This window comes from Zootermopsis nevadensis, unplaced genomic scaffold, assembly GCF_977971745.1.
Source record: "Zootermopsis nevadensis isolate Lab colony 2312 unplaced genomic scaffold, Znev_1.0 Znev_ptg000010l, whole genome shotgun sequence".
NCBI classification, from domain to species: Eukaryota; Metazoa; Arthropoda; class Insecta; order Blattodea; family Termopsidae; genus Zootermopsis; species Zootermopsis nevadensis.
In genome coordinates this window covers 21,404,404-21,422,360 of record NW_028259142.1, presented here as the reverse complement: position 1 = coordinate 21,422,360, position 17,957 = coordinate 21,404,404, and the positions used below count along the sequence as shown (strand labels likewise).

The following is a 17,957-nucleotide window of genomic DNA, read 5'->3' as shown; positions in this document are numbered from 1 at the left end:
GACAACTGACGGTCTGCCTCTTTCAGGTTTCATCACGTGACCTGCTCATGTACTGTCTCGTCTTTACGCAGTTGTATCCAGCGTCCTCTTGGGTACGAACGAGCTCACCAGAACTGTGAAATGCTAATAAAATTTTCTTAGCTTCGTGATTACGTCTTACGCCTGCGGGATGGAAGACTGGAATCGAGCGAATTTAATTTCGTTAAAGCAAATGAAACACTCGAGATCGAAGCAATTACATGCTCCGGGGCACGCGGCACGACAAATGATATTCGGCGATGAAAACAGCCACTGAGTACCGGAGCACGTTCCTCGCTGATGCCACAATGGCGACGAGAAACAATAGAGCAGCGACTGCAAATGAACAGCCACGTTTGAAATTAAATGTGACGCTTCAGGTACGAGACGCCACACCGCAGAACAGAACGTAATGGATTATACGAACGCAAATTTTCATGTGCATCTACCCTGTGAACGGAACGACTAATTAATAAAGGAGATACGAGATTGTTTCTTGTCAGAATCTACTCTGAGAATCACGAAAACCATTCCAAGAATACTGAAGCAATATTAATGATATACTAAATGTACCTTTCAAAGGAGCTACAACCAGAGTCGACTGAAACCTTTAGAGGTTACAGGTAACTATAGTTACCACCTGCATTAACGTTATTAAAACCCTACATGTTCCTCTGCAAGATCATTCAAATGCATTTCTGACTGTGATGTTCGAACTAAGAATCGCTTGGTTAAAAAATCTAAGAGCTCATTGCACGATTTGCGTGAACGAATGTAAATGTCTCTCATAGTGTCTGTCCGCAAGTTTCAAACGGATGACTACAGGGTGGATTTTGATCAAATTTCGTATGGATATTAAGACACTATAGGGCACCCGGGACACTAACCTAACCTCGGTGACATTCAACGCTCTCAATGCGAAGACTATGCAGATCGCGACGTTCTAGGACGTTTCGCCGTTAAGTCTGGTACATGAGCCTAGCCTCTGATTAGCGCAGGGGTTAAGAATGACCATCCCCAATCGATTTCATGGTGGAATGCTCAAACTCCTGGGACACATTCGCCAACTCCGTGGTTACGAAGCACGCACAGCTCTGGGTGTTGCGAGCTCACTATCAAGAATACATCGAGGTCTAAAATGCGTGGAGTTTGGACTCCACGCCGTTTATACGCCGTCATGGCGTGTTGCTTAGGTTAGGTGACTCCATGACGTTTCGTACTAAAACTACAAATGCTGTGGTCGAAACTACTTTGCACAGAAACCACTGATTTAATTTTTTCGTTAATACCGAAGGAGATGAATCTTCTGGCCTCTGGAACTTCTTCATTGGCTGTCAATCTGATCGGAACGCAGTGCTGGGCCTAACAAAATAAACAGAAACTGTGCAGAGCGACGAGTTCCAGGCCAAACATCGTGACGGTTACGTGCACGTGGTCCGCCGTGTTGTACGAAAACTGACGGCGCCCAAGGACAGGGTACACGACGGACCCACTCCGGCATCACGTGGAACATTGTCATAACTGCGTAGAAACACCGAGAACCCAAGAACTGCAGGGAAGAAGCAGCCTCGAAGGCCGGGCGGCCGACGTGTGCGCGCGTTGCTACTTCCGTCGTAAGTCGCTTGCTGTTATATCCACTCCCCCGGCCCCTCAGAAGTCTCGGTGCAGTGGTTAGGATTCCTGCTTCAGACTCAGGGCTGCCAGGTTGCGAATATCACCCCGGAAACCATCGTCGCGTAACGTTTGGAAGCCACCCTGGAGGATGGCTACACACACAAGCCACAAATAGAAAAAAAAGTTCTATTATTTAATCTTGACCGCCAGCTGTTTCATAAGTTTGACAAATTGGCTCTCACCGCGGAACTATTCTACCCCTGACACGTTTCGTGTGGCTAACAAATCTGTGTGAGGGAAAAAAGTGCCCTGCCTGCCTATCCAGGAATTGCTAGAGAGTTCAAGGCCGTCTGTGATCAATGCTGTAGGCCTATAGGAAATACTCAGGAGAAGCAACTGAGGGGCTGAACCCAACTGCTGAGGTCATTTTCCCAGCGGGAGGTTGCACGTCCAGTTTGGAGCTACTACCGTGATAAAACGTGGAGATAACATCTGAGATAAAGCCCGGGGATGAACGCTGGGGGATATAAGCCCTGTAAGCAACTCCCAAAAGGGGACTGCACGAAAGATCTCCTTTGGGGCACCCGAGGGCGAAGGCCAACGTGGTATAAGAACCCTGGTTGCGCGAGACAGTGGACGGTCTGTAGTTTGCCCACTCGGCAGGCCGCGGCCTCGGTGTGCACCAGCTGAAAACTCGACAGACAGACAGACATGGACGGCGTCACAAGGCGTTGTTCGATCACACCTAAAACGTCCTCGCCGATGGTTATCGTAGCAGCCTAATACTGAAGAGGTAACTGATATTATCAACGTGCGGAGATAATCAGCACACACGAAGCCCTACGGGTCCATTGAGACATCTCTATTCTTTCAGACAACGCCCTAACAGCGTTACTCTGCTCACGAGAACTTCACGGAGCACGCCCTCCTGGTAAGGGCAGTCGACGGACACAGATGCTAAGCGAGGGGCGGTTCAGACGAAATAAAACATCGCCCGGTTCTCACCAGCCAACGAACCCTGCCCTCGGGCTCCCCTTCTAAAATTAAGGCAAAGAATTGCACGATTAACGGAATTTTATACGTCCTCATAAACCAGTTCTGAACCCGGATCGGCCTACTTAGTACCAACTAAAAAAGGTAAAAATTCAGCGAAAAACGAATGTGTGAGAGCCCTTTTGGTCCACCCAAATCCAAAACCTCTTTAAAACACGAGTCATAAAAATCCATACTGGGGGTGGAGGGAAGCTCGCAATATGTGGAATGACAGCACAATCGACTGGGGGTGGATTTTCTCTCGTCGTCACTACATCAGCTGACACGGAACCCCGAACTAGGTGCGTCCTCCACGTGGGACGATTCCAAGCGACTAATAAATCCACGAAAAGCCGTGCTTCAAGTCAGACCAAGCGTCTCGCTCACCCGGCAGACGCCAACGCTGACCTACAGGTAAGAACACTTCGCACAAATATCTCTGCCAAGTCCGCTTACAGAGGGTTGTCAGTTCACGTAAATTAAATCAATTAGACAAAATAACGTTGCAGGAATAAGCCCATCCACTTAAAAGTGGCGAAGAACACCAACTCCTCCCATTACAAATAATTACCAATAGCAGTGACGCGCATTGGGAGACGCTTAAATCAACTTAATCATCCACACGGAACACAGACCTTCCTGAAATTGTTTAGACCAGCGTTTCCCAACCTGGGGTACGCACAAAATGAGTAACATTAAAAATGGAAATAAATGAACATAGTTCAATACGAGTCCACAAACAACGTATCTGGAAAGTACACGGTACATACAGTGCACGAGGACAAGACCTTTCCATCCTTTATATGTCAGTGGTAACTATGCTTACCGCCTGTTTCCAAGCTGATCTGTGCGAACGTCGGTCACAGACTCTGTTCATGAGTTGTACTTCATTTTCGGAATACACAAATTGGCTTATCGCAAAGAAGACGTCGAAATACGCTCGAGCGTGACCGTAGTTCAGTTTCCAGTTTCTTGCCGCTGTTCAAATGTTTCCCCTCTGAGAGGACAACGAAGCTCGTGATTCGCCTTAGTATCCAATTCCCGCTGAATTCGGGTCAGCACACATCGAGGGGACTTGGGATCGCATCCTGAGGACGTCAGCATGAGCTTCAAGCTTCTTTACCGCCTTCTGTCAAGTCCTCCCGAGACCCACTGCACCTCAATTACACCCCACAGACTCAAGACACCGGATGCCAGCTCCACGTGTGGACCTGACACGTGGTCCGAGTCAGTTCGTCACCGCACAAGGGCCTGTCCACGTGTCGTGTGAGGAGACAAGCTTAAAAGAGCCCAAAAACATTTCAGGGACGAATGAGGTCTTCAAATCCTGCAGGTAAATCCCGCTTTTATATAACGCTGAGACTAGCCCCACTGAAAAAACATAGCCCGGGTGGTGGGGGAGGGGGGGTCCACATTCTTGCCTCTTACGAGCTTAACGACGTATTTTAGGGAGAATATTTTTAAGCGGAAACCTCGTCTCATCCACACTGAAAATGAGCTGGGGTCTCTCGGATATCCACTTCTGTGTGCCTTCGTCTGTCCAGTTCCGTCCCGGACATTTTCGTTTGCAAGTCCGTGTTATCTGGAACGTATCATAAAAGACTGCCACCTTCAAGAATTTACCCAACGAAGCCATTTTTTAAAAGAAATCGTATTTTTTTTAACCTAGCAGAATAATCCCGCCCTTAACGGGCGAAAAACCCCAATGTGTAGGGTTTATCGGAAGAAAACATCGATCATTCGTCTTTGTATAATTAACACGAAAACTGCAAACCAGGAAACAAGGGCCTCACAGCTAACCAACATGTCGGCCGGGCAAACCATCTGACATCTACCCTAACCATAAAACAACAAAATCTCCTACCAAGTTACAAACGTGTGTTGAAGTTTTTACTCAGTTCCCGATCTATCGCTTCGGTTACACTGGCTTGGTATGGATTGGTAAGGTACACTTTTCTGTTCGGGCTAAAACGTTCTGTGTACGTATTCCGGTCCGGACTTCGTCAAACATTTTGGGGCGCACTCAATCGGCAACAGTCAACAGCTGTATCGATCATTCCGACCGCAATCTGTGTAAATACTGCAAGGCGTTCGGCAGGTCCCCACTACGTTCACACCCTTAAGTACAATGCTAACTTCTGTACCACTAGACCACGCACGAGAGGAGAGGAGAATTTCGTTCAAAATGTTGGCCTCGAGACACGAGACCGCCCGGGCACAGACATCAGGTAATATTAAGAAGACATCTTAAGAAACTACGTTATGCAAAAGTAAACAATCCACGTGACTGATGATCGAGACTGGGGAAGGTCCACGTGAACGAGGCAATAAATAAGCCTTGCGGTTTCATAAAAAACGGGACATTACTTGACTAGCTGAGCTACTATCAGCTAGTCAATTGAGGACTGTGTTCCATTACGTTAATCATCTTGTTCAGGAAATTTACATGTTAATAGATGACTCTGTGTGTAGTGGCCTACGTATAATTTTACGAATTTGTTCTGAATAAAAATCTTCTACTTTGAGCCTGTTTCCGGTCGCTTCCGCCGTGTGGAAGGGGGAGTTTCTGAGGAAAATCATGCCTTCGAGCACCTCTCAATTAAGATGGAGGCAGTGTGGTCCTGAAACGTGGCACAACATTAACACGACTCGCCTTAGTTAGAATCAGTTACAGGGGGTTTTAATTCGTAACCAAATGTCGCAGTTTCGTTTTAATCCAGAGCGCTTTCAACACCTCGTTCATGGCCCGAATCGACTCGAACACACAAAAATTACGCAAAATTCGGTGCTTCAATTACGCGTCCTGGGTCTACAAACCGGATGGGCGAGGACCAATCCCGCCTCGGGTTTCGTGGCTCGCATGTTGCAGACACATGTAACGCCGTGCATTCTGTTACATCTGTGCGGGGGAGGACAAGCCGAGACACGCGTCAACATGGTGCTCTTACCTTCCTCTCCAGGCTCGGCCCGTTCTCCATGGCGTACATTATTGCTTCGGAAATTCTGGTGTCTAGAGATCGTATGACCTCCTCGACGTTGAGCACAACTGTAGGAGCTGGGTCGTGACCCCTGACCGCAACCACCAGTCGCTCGGTAGCTTCAACAAATCCATTCCAGGGGAGGTCAAGTTCGGAGGCGTGTTGCGTGAGACATCCCCTCAACACGTTGAGGCAGTATCCCGAGCAGGGTTTCAACCCCGGACGCGTCAGCCCCTGACACATGGGGCAGTACGACATGCGCAGGAGGGCCGTGTGACACTCGCTCCACTGGGCGCCTCTGGCATCGATGGAGTCTGTCATCAGCAACGTGTCCGTGTTGTTGAGAACCTCGGCGCCCAGGTTCAGCGCCTGCAACAGGACTCTGGTGGCCTCCATCGTCTTGCTAATCCCCTGAGCTGCTTGTCGCGGTACGTCGCCGAAGGGCTGGATCTCCGACATGGTGGCTCTCAGGCACGATTTATAATCGTTGGAAAAATCGCGCAGATGTGGGTTCACGGCGTGGTGATACACCAGAGGAAACAGACTGGTGAAGAACGACGTCACAGATTCCTCGAGGTTTAAATCTGCCGTCACGAGGGTAACGGAAGGAGACGAAGTGGCTACTGCGGATGGCTGTTCTGCGTCTGGTTCCCTGTCATGACCGCTCTCCTTGTCGGCGTTCAGGTAACCAATCAGGTCGGAATACAAGGACGCGATTGGTTCTCTTGCGAGTATGGCCATACGTTGGTACACCTGACTAAATAGCGTCATTGTTTTGTTTTCTGATTGTCTTGCTAGCTCTGCCACGTGATCTGAAACACACAAACAAAATGCATATAAATATCATGTCAGATACCGTCAATCGGGAGACCTATTCGTCGGTGATAAGATAATATTAAAACGGATCTAAATATATGCGAGTGTGGAGTGGTCTTATCTGGCTCAGAACACGATCCAGATAAAATTCTAACGAACCTTCGGGGTTCTACAAAATACGTAGAAGTGCTGGAAGAGAACAATTAGCCCCCCATTTCATTCAGTTCAAATTTCTGAAACAGGACACAAGGCGTCGGAGGGCCCGAGTCAGAAAATGGAAATTTTTCACAAAGGTTGCCGCTGGCCACTGAAATATGCCAGCCCGTCCCAAATAATTACGGCCGATTAAAGATGGCGTTCGCGTACGAAAGACTGCGAGCAGAGTGCAGCGCCATGAACTTTTAAGTAAGTGATTCCAATTGTCCCGGCTCTTACGTAACTGGATTTGAAGACGTCACTTGTTGTGATAAATTAACAACCATTTCACTGCCTTTGTTATGAGTTACGCTGATCTTTGCATTCCTTAATACACTCAGATCTATTAATAACGAGGCACACATACTTTGTTCGTCCATGACGACCAATCAGCACAAGCACGGTATCAGACCTAACCCATCCACCGCATGCCCAATCTTGCGTTAAATTACACAAATTTAACATTCTAGATACAGCACTATATCCTGAGGATAAGAGACGGAAGGAACATCGCGTGTGAGCAAACAAACAATAAAAAAATAAACGTATAATTTCAATGTAACTAGAGCTTTCGGAGCTCCTCGGAGGGGTTGCCAAGTTTATTAATATTAGTATTATCCAAATCGTGTCCAGTTTAGTAACTTATGCGAAGTTCTCTGTGGCAGTCTACGACAAACTTGGAGAAGACCACCACTTTTTTTTGTCAGAAACAATAAAAGAGACATTCAAGATGAAATTAACAAAACCACGTTTCAGTTAAGACCGAGGGGTTAGAGTCGCGTGCGATATTTCACGTGTATTAGAGCCGTAAGACCTGATTATTTCCGAAGACCCGAAATTCTTGAGTGTTGGTGGCGTCGTGAGTTATTGTACCACGTGGCACGACATGCCCTGGGCGGTTTCTTCGCAGTCATGGACACTTTTCTAAGATAAAAATTCTACAGTTTCTACGATAAATTTTACGTTCAAGTCTCAAACAAATATTTTGTAAACTATTTCTTCTCCTAAGCAACGAATTCACGGCTTGTACGCGGAAGACACGCGATCATTTGGGCGTGTGACTTTGCGCGACTCACTGCCTACAAGATGCAGATCCCAAGAAAATATGTGTTTCTCGGCATGGAGTATGATAGCAAAGGAGGAGGATGCTGGTTAGCTCTGTCAAAAACACAAGTCGAGGGTCCACGAAGTCCACTGTCGACTCTTGATGAATTCTGTCAGAAGCCGGTTTGCATCTGAAGCAGTTCGCACGGACTGCACACAATACGACGACTTCCGAAGACGCCGACAATCACATCGTCGCGTAGAACGGAGGAAGGCGCTTAAAAACCGAGTTGCGTCACGCGGTTACAAGAAACTCGTCCGATACTCACCAAAACACACAATTAAATATTATAATTAGATGCCCGCCGTAAAAAAACACCAGCAGTCGCTTCGCGCGTGGCACACTCAAGCGGAAGTGGGCCTACTTCTTACTGTAAAATTGCCAATATTCAGAAATATGACCGGAAGTTGCTATAAATTAAAGTGGAAAGAACAGAACGCGAGATTCTCCCTGGAACGTTTCCAGAAGATGTGAGAAATCAACGTCAGTTGCCAAATTCGTGGGAAACCACGAAGCGATTCCACGTACCAGCACATTTCGGCAAAAAAACAACAACAGAATCTTCGGGTTTTAAGCGATAATTTTAATTACACGATAATACACCAACTGGGGAAGTTATTTGGTACGGAATGACACGAGCGGAACACTGCGAACAATGAACTGCAAAGGATTTGGTAGGAAATGGTCCCGGGCCTCTATAATATTTTTCCTTCAGAAACTAAGAAAAACCACGAACTTGCTACGATACCTGTTTCCCCAGGATGAGGTTCGAACCCAGCACCTTCCAGATACAAGTCACTCACATTAAAAGAATCCATTTCTGCACACACAGGGAGGCCAACTTCAAAATGTACACGATGTCAATTAATAAATTCGAACTGGAGAACAGCTGGTCGGATTTCTATAAAATTTGGTACAGGCGTCATGTAATTGGAGGCTACTCCATACTTCTAACTTCTACGTTCTCACAATCGATAACACCAACATGGTGGACGGCCGAAACTGTGACGTGTGCCCGGCAATATCGCTACTCAGCCAATTACAGGGTCATTCAATGATCTTCGAAAAATACGGAACTCCGACAGGGCAGGCCTACAACAACACGGCGACCACATGGAACAATTAGATATCCTGACTTGGACAGGATCCGACCCTATAACCAAAGCGCATTTATCCAACACGCTACCTCAGAGCTGATTCGTATGACAATTCATCGCTTAAAAATATACGTAGAAACCACAATTTAGATTTATGAGATTAGAAATTAAAGTCATGAACAATATAAGGCGTTCGGATATCTTTTCAAAAAATGTATTCTTTGAAATTACGAGAAAAAGAGACATTTAAACAAGGTTATACAGAGTGATTCAAAAGGTTAGGGTCAAACTGAAGGAGGGACTCAGAGAGAACAACTTTCGAATAGGAATCCATGTCCTCCGACGTTATCCTGAGTCAGTCGAGGCCACTTAAGGTACTGAAGTCTCACAACATATCGCTGAAATAGTCGTACTTTGCTATTCTCCTACTAGGTTAATTTTGTTGTTTGTTAATGTACAAGGATTACATTAGCAATCTTACAAACCAAATTATTTCAGCGGTATGTTATCAGAGTTCCCTACATTCAATGGCCTCGACAGACTCAGGATAACGTCGGAGGACATGGATTCCTATTCGAATGTCGTTCTCTCTGAGTCCCTAACCTTTTGAATCATCCTGTATAATATGCAACATGTCTAGACAGAGTCAAAGTCAATGCCCTGTGTTTACTCAAAGGTTTTCAGTCATAAATTGACCAGCGATGAAATACATTTTGGTGATACTACAACGTGACTTGGACTGCAAGTAGCGCCAGTTTCTGTTGCGAATAAGCGGATAAGTAAGAAAACATTCAATGGAGAAATCCCATGTTTCTGCGTCGACTGCGGGCGATTATGACGGCAACTTACGTGGTGTTTTCTTACGTGAGGTAGAAGACGCAAGTGCGCCCCATACGGACTGCAGACCTTTCCAGTTTTCTATGTTTACGAAAGTCGTTTTCCACAGCAGCGCTGACAAATGAAGCACGATTTCCGTGTCAGAATCGAATGGATCCGACGTTTCGGTTCTGACCGGGCCAGGTGCTGCTATCTAGTTCACACGGCCGGGCCTTCTGGCGCTCTGGAAGAAGTGACGTCCGTCCGTCCGTCTGTCCACTCGCAAGAAAAGGAATTCGCACTCTTTGGTGCGTCTTGTGCCGACAAACTTGTGGACTTGGCATTCTGCCGCTGGAGTGAGAGGAAGTGCCTGGCGACGATTCTTGGAGGCGGTGCGGGGGCCAAGAGGGGGGCGGTTTAAGTGTACCAGGAACATGTAAACGATACAAACATCGGTAAGAACGCGAGGAACATCGTCACGCCTGTGACCGAGCAACCAGCACTACGGACGCCGGCCTCAATGCGATCTGGAACACGCGTACAGCCAAGTACATAATTCGTGGCAACAAAACTTGGGCACGTAAGAAGCCAATCACAAGGGGAAAACGGGGTCCTGAGTCGAACCCATCCACCTGACGGCCTCACAACCTGTTCTCTCGACAATCAACTTATCTACAGTTCCTCAGAAGCCCAAAAAAAATTCAAACTAAAAAAAAAGACCCACCACGGCAAACAAAGCTTGTGTCAAAATTAGTGGTCACAATTCTGAGAAATTAGAAGACTTTCCATTGTATCGCAGCTTGAAATGAGATCGTAATGAAACAGATGTTTTGCGACAGGAAATATTCTGACTGCGATGTTACCCTGAAGCAGAACCTACGTCAGTGAAGACTTTTTTTTAGTCGCTGGAATTAAATAAAAAAAACTATAAAAGCCATTAATTGTAAAATAGTAATTTTTCCAGGCGCATGAAACAAGGATCGCGTACTGATGGCTCCGTCACCACAGTGACTAGGCGACAGGGGTTCGATTCCTGGCGGAGGGCAAGAGATTCTTCTCTCCGCTGACGCGCCCAGGATCAGGCCTCTTTCACCCGGGATAATTCGGACCTTCGTCTAGTGCAGAAGTTAACACAGAGTGGAGCTAAACCTCCACACCACACACGCCTTTATGACGAGGGGTAACTTCAACCTCGTATCGACGACGATAAAACCCGGAGCACGCGTTACGGAACACCGGACCAACCGCCGTAACCCAGTGATTGGCTACGCTTTTATTTATGTATCCAGCAAACAAGACCAAAGAAATTTAACGAGGCAACGCCGGTTCAATGACTGAACGAATGGCGTAGGAGTAACACAAAGAAACGTAAGCGAGGTAAATGACAACTCAAGACGAAATTAGGAACACGTAACGTAACTTATTATAACACCGGAGGCAACATTCAGATGTAGCTTTTGTAACCACTGCCAGGAATTACAAGACTCGACCAAAAAAGGAATGTCCAAAAAAAGAGGATCTGACGGAGGACTTCGACGCTGTTTTTGGCTGTCAAAAGTGCGGACACTTTTGGCTAACCCTCAGTCTAGACCAGCGGTATTCAACCTGGGGTACGCGAAGACGTCTTAGGGGGTTCGTGAAATTTTAAAAAAATATATTATTTTATGATAAACACTGAATAATCAGTAATGTAATTTATTTAATTCATTTTAGATGTAGATTATATACTAAGTATAACTTGAATTATACACCAACAACTTTGGGGGTACAAAGTTGAAGAGAAATTGTATCTGGGGGTACGCGAAGACATCTTAGGGGGTACGTGAAATTTTAAAAGAAATATATTTTATGATAAACACTCAATAATCAGTAATGTAATTTATTTAATTCATTTTAGATGTAGATTATATACTAAGTATAACTTGAATTATACACCAACAACTTTGGGGGTACAGAGTTGAAGAGAAATTGTATCTGGGGGTACGCGAAGACATCTTAGGGGGTACGTGAAATTTTAAAAGAAATATATTTTATGATAAACACTCAATAATCAGTAATGTAATTTATTTAATTCATTTTAGATGTAGATTATATACTAAGTATAACTTGAATTATACACCAACAACTTTGGAGGTACAAAGTTGAAGAGAAATTGTATCTGGGGGTACGCGAACAAAAAATGTCGAATACCACTGGTCTAGACCTTAACTCTCTGACTCCGAAGCTCATAAAAACACCATTTGCAATTCAACTCCTACTGCAAAGGACACACAACACGTCGCCATTACAAAGATGAACTAATTTACGCTGTTCACAAAATCACACGAATGTCACTGCGTGAAAAATGCACAGTCATGGAGTCTCGATGCACCTACGTAGATTAATCAGTGTCGAATTTTCCTGTGCAATTTCGTGGAAGAAGAAATGATCGATATCATTTGAACTCCGAGACCTGCGAATGTCAAGTTTTGCAGAGAAACATCGGATCACACGTTGTTCGTTCTCCAAAAGTTGTTCAACGAAACGCTCGTCATATCAAACACGCGATTAACTGAAGACATCTCGAGTAATTCTGATTTCATGACTTGCGAAACATTTTACGCCTAGATTAATTACTTCTCGCAGTGCACCTGCACAACTGAGCCCAAGTTACGACATCGGGGGGGGGGGGGGGGGTATAAAGTTGGTTTGGGGCTACGAAGGTTCCCAGGCAGTGCCCGCTCGTCCTTCTGGTATGAATAGGTTTAGTGAGGACGAGGGATTTAGGAGACGGGATGGGTTAAGAAATGGAGTAGGGTCTTTGCGTTAATTTTGAATTTTGATACTGGCCTTGGGGGTGGCGTTTTCCATAACTAACGGGGCCCACTGCAGCACGCGGCTTCAATCAACACATGTCACCTCATTGTTTCTAGCTCCCCTCTGACTTCGCACTGAAACTGGGTTATTTTCCTGTCCTCTGTGTTATGAAGCTCGAATGCGAACAGTTCACGACAAAGCCATTTGTTTTTATTTACTTATTTTACTGACTGTACTTTCAGAAGATTGCATTCGGGTTGCCATGGGTAGGAATTCTTTTATTTGAATCGCATTGCCGTGGCAATTGACAACTAACGGCTCCCAATAGGATCGCAGTTCCGTCTGCAAATACCTCGTCGACGTTTTCCGAAACACGAAAAGGCAGCCGTTTCAAGACTATCGACTTCTTTAAACGCCGAGGAGCCGCGCATGCGTAGTATGCACAATGAAGTTGGCTGCTACTGGGGTTGCATACTTCTGATGAGAGCAGATAATGCCCACCACTCGTTTTCTCTGGATACTGGGAACGACCCGTTCTTCAAGTGCCTGATTCGGTAAGACAATTAGCATCTTCTACAGTCAATCAGGGAAACTGGTAGTCGCGGTCAGTAAGTCAACCAAACATCCAGTGACAAAAGTCAGTAACTTCAGCCACACAAGACCTCCGGAGTGAACACTGGATTCAGTTTAACGTAAGGACAGACCAAGCCTTAGCGTTACTCCGTTCTCGGGGACAGGTAAAAGTTGACAGTTTGAAGAGATGCCAGGGGGTTAATTCACGAGACTGGGAATGGCGAATTACAACAAGAAAGTTATTTATTAGAAACGCTGAATTGATTATAACTTTATCATCAAAGAGGGAAAGAACGTTTTTCAAATGTTAGCGAAAACAAGGCACACTAAATTTAATTAATTTCCTTAAATTCCTTCTAATTGCTGAATAACTTTGTTCTCACTCACCCCCGCCCCCCTTCTATTTTCAAAGTTTCCAACTTGTCCTCGTCCGCCTGGCGCGGTTCAATTCATCTGAATAAATCGTGTTCCATCTCGAAGCCAGCCTCGCCTTCATCTTTCGAAATACACGCGCTGTATTTCAAAATGCTATTTTAATATACGCGTTGAACGGTGAACTGGTATTGGGCTACATAAATACGTTTAATGAAGATCTCACGTACGCCATGCTTCATTTCATTACTTTATAGAACCTGAGGATGTACGATGTATTATATTATATTAAAATAACTTCATCAAGAACTTCCAAAAAACTTCTCGAAGTAACTTATATTTAACGATCGTCATAAAAGGAATATTTTTTGTGTCTGTACGAAGCAGACAGTGATCGTAATGTTGATAACAACAGCGATGTTGTTGCTAATTCTAAATTAACCTTCCAAGAACAGACTTGTAGCTGTAACAATTAGAAGTCAAGACAATCAAATATGCGCCAAGGTAATAAAAAACTATATAAGATTTTGTCTTCAGATTTTGTTTCAATGCCCCAACCAAGCCGGTAAAATACCGTACTACCTAGTTTCATTCCCTCAAGTTTAGAAGAAAAAATTTCAATTTCTTTTCCCTGTGCCAAATATTATAATAAGCAACTTCTATACAAAGGCTCCATCTACCACGCGAAGTTATATCGTTTACATAAACTGAACAGGGGTCCTGTAGGGTCCAATTGACACAGGCCTGTGCCATCCTGCAATACACAGCTTCATATTTGCTGCTATAATAAACTGCTTACGACATCAGCAATCCTGTTACTGAGACTAATTCATAAACCGGGCGTGTATGCAGTCAGGCCACACCACGTCTGTTATAATGGCGAGCTTGTTGGTGGTGGTTATCAACGTGCCCGCCCGTCAAAATCAACACTTAGTCACAGGTAATTAACCCCGGTTTCATCATCCCGACATCTAACAGCGTTCGTCATTAACTTACGGGGACCTGAGCGGGGTCTCCGTTACACCGGCCGAGATTCGAAAGATTAATCTCCAGAACGCGAGTTAGACGCAGTAGGCGAGCAGTCTTCAGGGGAGAGGCGATGAAACAGAACACTATCTGCCGTCAGTAAGCACGCGTTTGCATCCTGAGTACGGAGATGAAGTGATTTCTTAAAACGTGCCGGTTACGTAAGGACAAATCTCGCTGCCAAGTGGGCGGGGAGAGCGAGTGTGGGAGAAAATAGAACTTGTACAAACAGGCACACGTGAACAGGTACGCGACAGACAGGAACCTGATCGGACGGAAAGGGTACGATCGTGCCCTGTGGCTTTGGACCGACCGGTGTGCTCTGCTGGTTGCAGGCAACTACTGTCCTCGTGAACAATAGTGCACTCAGAAAAGGGTTGTTCATTCAAAACACTGCGACCCCCACAAAATACCTGAGACAGTACAAACATACTTCAGAAGACATAATTTAGATCGGATACGAAAGATAAGACTGAGGAATGAGAAAAGACGCTTTGATTTGTGGCCAGGACAACGAGGACTTCTCGAAGTTCATCCGTGGAGACAAACAGCTCATGTGACTGGCGAGGTGATTCGAGTGACCACTACCACCCATATTCTGCGGATGTTAAGAATGCGTGGAGTTTCACCCCCGCTCTCCTACACGTAGCGTGTTACTTAAGCCGGAGAAACAAACCCCTCCGGGCAATTCCACAACTGGTTCGCGCGTGGAATTCAAATTCCCCAAACTGTTGGATAGCACCTACAATGAAAAATTCATCATGCAAAGACATTTCACCACAACGAAAAAGATATACAGGGTGTCCGAGAAAGAGTGCGCACATTTTAAACACTTTTATTGAGAAGACAGACAGAGCTAGGAGAGTACAGTTTCCACCACATGATCGGCAACTCTATTTCACTGCACTTTGACCTGAGCTCACTCCGTTGCTCGCACGATGTCCATCCGGTATTCAAATGACCAGAAAGCGTTGTCACACGTTTGAGGCGTGGTTCCTTCCACAGAATGGACGACGCGGTTTTCCAAAACTTGCAAACAAGTGACTCGTGTGCGGTGCGCCTCGTCCTTTGTGCACCCCCGAAGGAAGAAATCCATGGGCGTTAAATCCTCGGACAGCCTTTATATCAGAAGCAAGGTCATGCATAAACGGAGTAAAATTTTATAACAAGCAGTTTGTTTCATCCAGGAAACAAAGATCTTTGTTTGCATTACAGCCACCAGAACGACACACTCTTATCTTATCCGTGAGACGGAAGTCGTAACAGGTTCAACGATCTACGAGACGATTATACAATTGCAACAAAATTACTTCTTCATTCAAGTCAGCAGGTCATTTTTGCTTCCGTATCTCATTTCTTCAGTCTGTCTCAGTTTCTTCCTTTCGTCGTCAGTGGTCTTCGGAATTCTCAAACGGATTTTTTAAAGGTCACAGAAAGTTTGGACAAACCCAGCGGGTTCTTGGGTTTGCTACCAGGAGTTCACCTTCGCTATCAAAATTTTGAAGTATATAAAATGAAATTCGCCATCTGAAGGCTTCTTTATTGTTTACGACGCGTTCCAGCGCCGCGAAGTCTCTGTGACGAGGACGGAGCCCGGGACAGTGAAAGCGACAACCGAGGCGGAAAATGGATGAGCGGACATTTGAACCAACTTCGTGTTTGCGGGGAGTGCCTTTCACGCACAAAGACTCCGTTCAGAGTTAATTCTGATTTGAAGCTACGTGCACCTACGAAAACAAACACGAAATTCTGTTATGGTCTCGGGGCTCAACCGCCATCAAACGGATTCGAAATCACAGTCAGTGCCTTCTAAACAAACAGTCGACTGGCGGCACACCTTTCCCGACACACCTTACATCCTCCAGGGCAGTACATCCTTCAACAACGGAGATCCACATCATGAGAGTTCGAAACCTTTCCCGATGAACAATTTCTCCGGGTCACAACACGTAAACGTGGGTTCTGAACCAGTTCGGTACAATTCACACTGACATTGTCAGTTTCAGAAGGCCTTATGTAACACTCAGCTAGATTGCCATATATACGTAAATACAATTGGATTTTTCCTCAGGGGAGTCCTGCAGCGAGTCTGATGTCCGATTTCTTCAATATTTGGTTCCTACGATATGGAGAGGTTTTATATATCAGGAAGTTAAGCGATGCAGAAGTTACGAAATTGCATTCGAAGAGACTGGAGCTCATTACGAGTTAAAGCAGCTTAGACCACTGTGTGTTCCAACATTAATAAAAAATTAATAAAAGCAAATTCGAATTTGGTGGTTGCAGAATCCAAGACAAATGAATGGAGATAACACGGACAATAAAGAAGGAAATAATAAAAATATGTGAAAGACAAAATTAATGAAATTCGAAGACACAGTAAAAACAATTACTACCGAAGATCGATTCAGAGGCATAAAATAATTTAGGATGTTTTACCAACAGAGAACTAATTTGGTAAAAGACGAGATGATCTGTTTCCAGATTGTCACGTGATTTTGAGAAGGTTACTTTTGATGGGCAGGAAGGGGTCTGTCATGCAAACAGAAATTCATACACCTGACTCATTAGTACCTAAGAAAAACTGAAGTCGCAAAGTTGAGATTGGTGTCAGGAAGTCGAAAACACTTAAATCGCAGCTGATGAATATTCTTCCGGTCATGTTTGCAGGTTACATCAATGAAAGAAATAAAATCAAGACCCATCCCCTCTGGCATCTGGCGAGAGAAGTAAAAACTCAGGGTGTTCGAATTTCCCACTGGAGTACGAATACGGGACATACGTCGAGGACAAAACGTTTTAATGACCACAAATCGACTGGGCCATCCAACTTCCAGCTGGGCTATGAAGAGGACGCATTTTAAAACAAATAGCAAAATCTGGCTTTAAAACTAAGTAGCAAATTGGCCTGTAGAATTAAATAGTTCGGAATCAACGACAGGAACACACGGAGGGTCGCGGGGACCGATTAAAACCGGAAGACAAACGTAAAATTATTCCTGGCGTTTAACTACGCACCGCACGGTGCCAGGCACGCGTATGGATCTGTAGCCACACACATAACCGGTCAGCTTCAAGCCACAGCTGCTTTAACCCCAAGGAAAGACCCCCCAGTTGTGACTGAACAGGACGGCTGGTGTGCCCCAGAGACCGTCCGGACGTTCCGGAGGAGAGAAATTTCCTTCCTCAAGACGAGGGTAAGAAAGTACGACAGACAAAGGAACATCCTTCGCTGAGAGTCAACACACACCTTTCAGGAGCGGTCGTGGGAATTTGTGTGCACGGGTTTTGATTGGACGGACTGCACATGCGCGGGAGAGGACGACCACGAGGTCTGGGAAGCCAAGTGTGAAGCGCCTAATTCCTCAAATCCGTAATGAAACCTTCCCGGCACTGGTTCTGTTCATTCGCCTTGCTTCTACGTCAATCCAGTCACGTGTCCGTGCCAGCTGGGGCCCTGTTAGATCGCGAATTCCGGCATCAATGCCCCCTAACACCACTCCAAGAAGAACTGGAGGT

General features: G+C 45.4%; 1 protein-coding gene across 1 annotated transcript in view; it reads right to left on the bottom strand.

Annotated features, from left to right (window-relative positions):
• Positions 1-17,957, bottom strand: part of dally (division abnormally delayed protein) — a 119,892-nt gene that overhangs the window by 55,397 nt on the left and 46,538 nt on the right. The window contains exon 3 of the mRNA XM_022073145.2: positions 5,613-6,454. Coding sequence (XP_021928837.2) covers positions 5,613-6,454 — 842 coding nt within the window. The remainder of the gene's footprint in view (positions 1-5,612; positions 6,455-17,957) is intronic.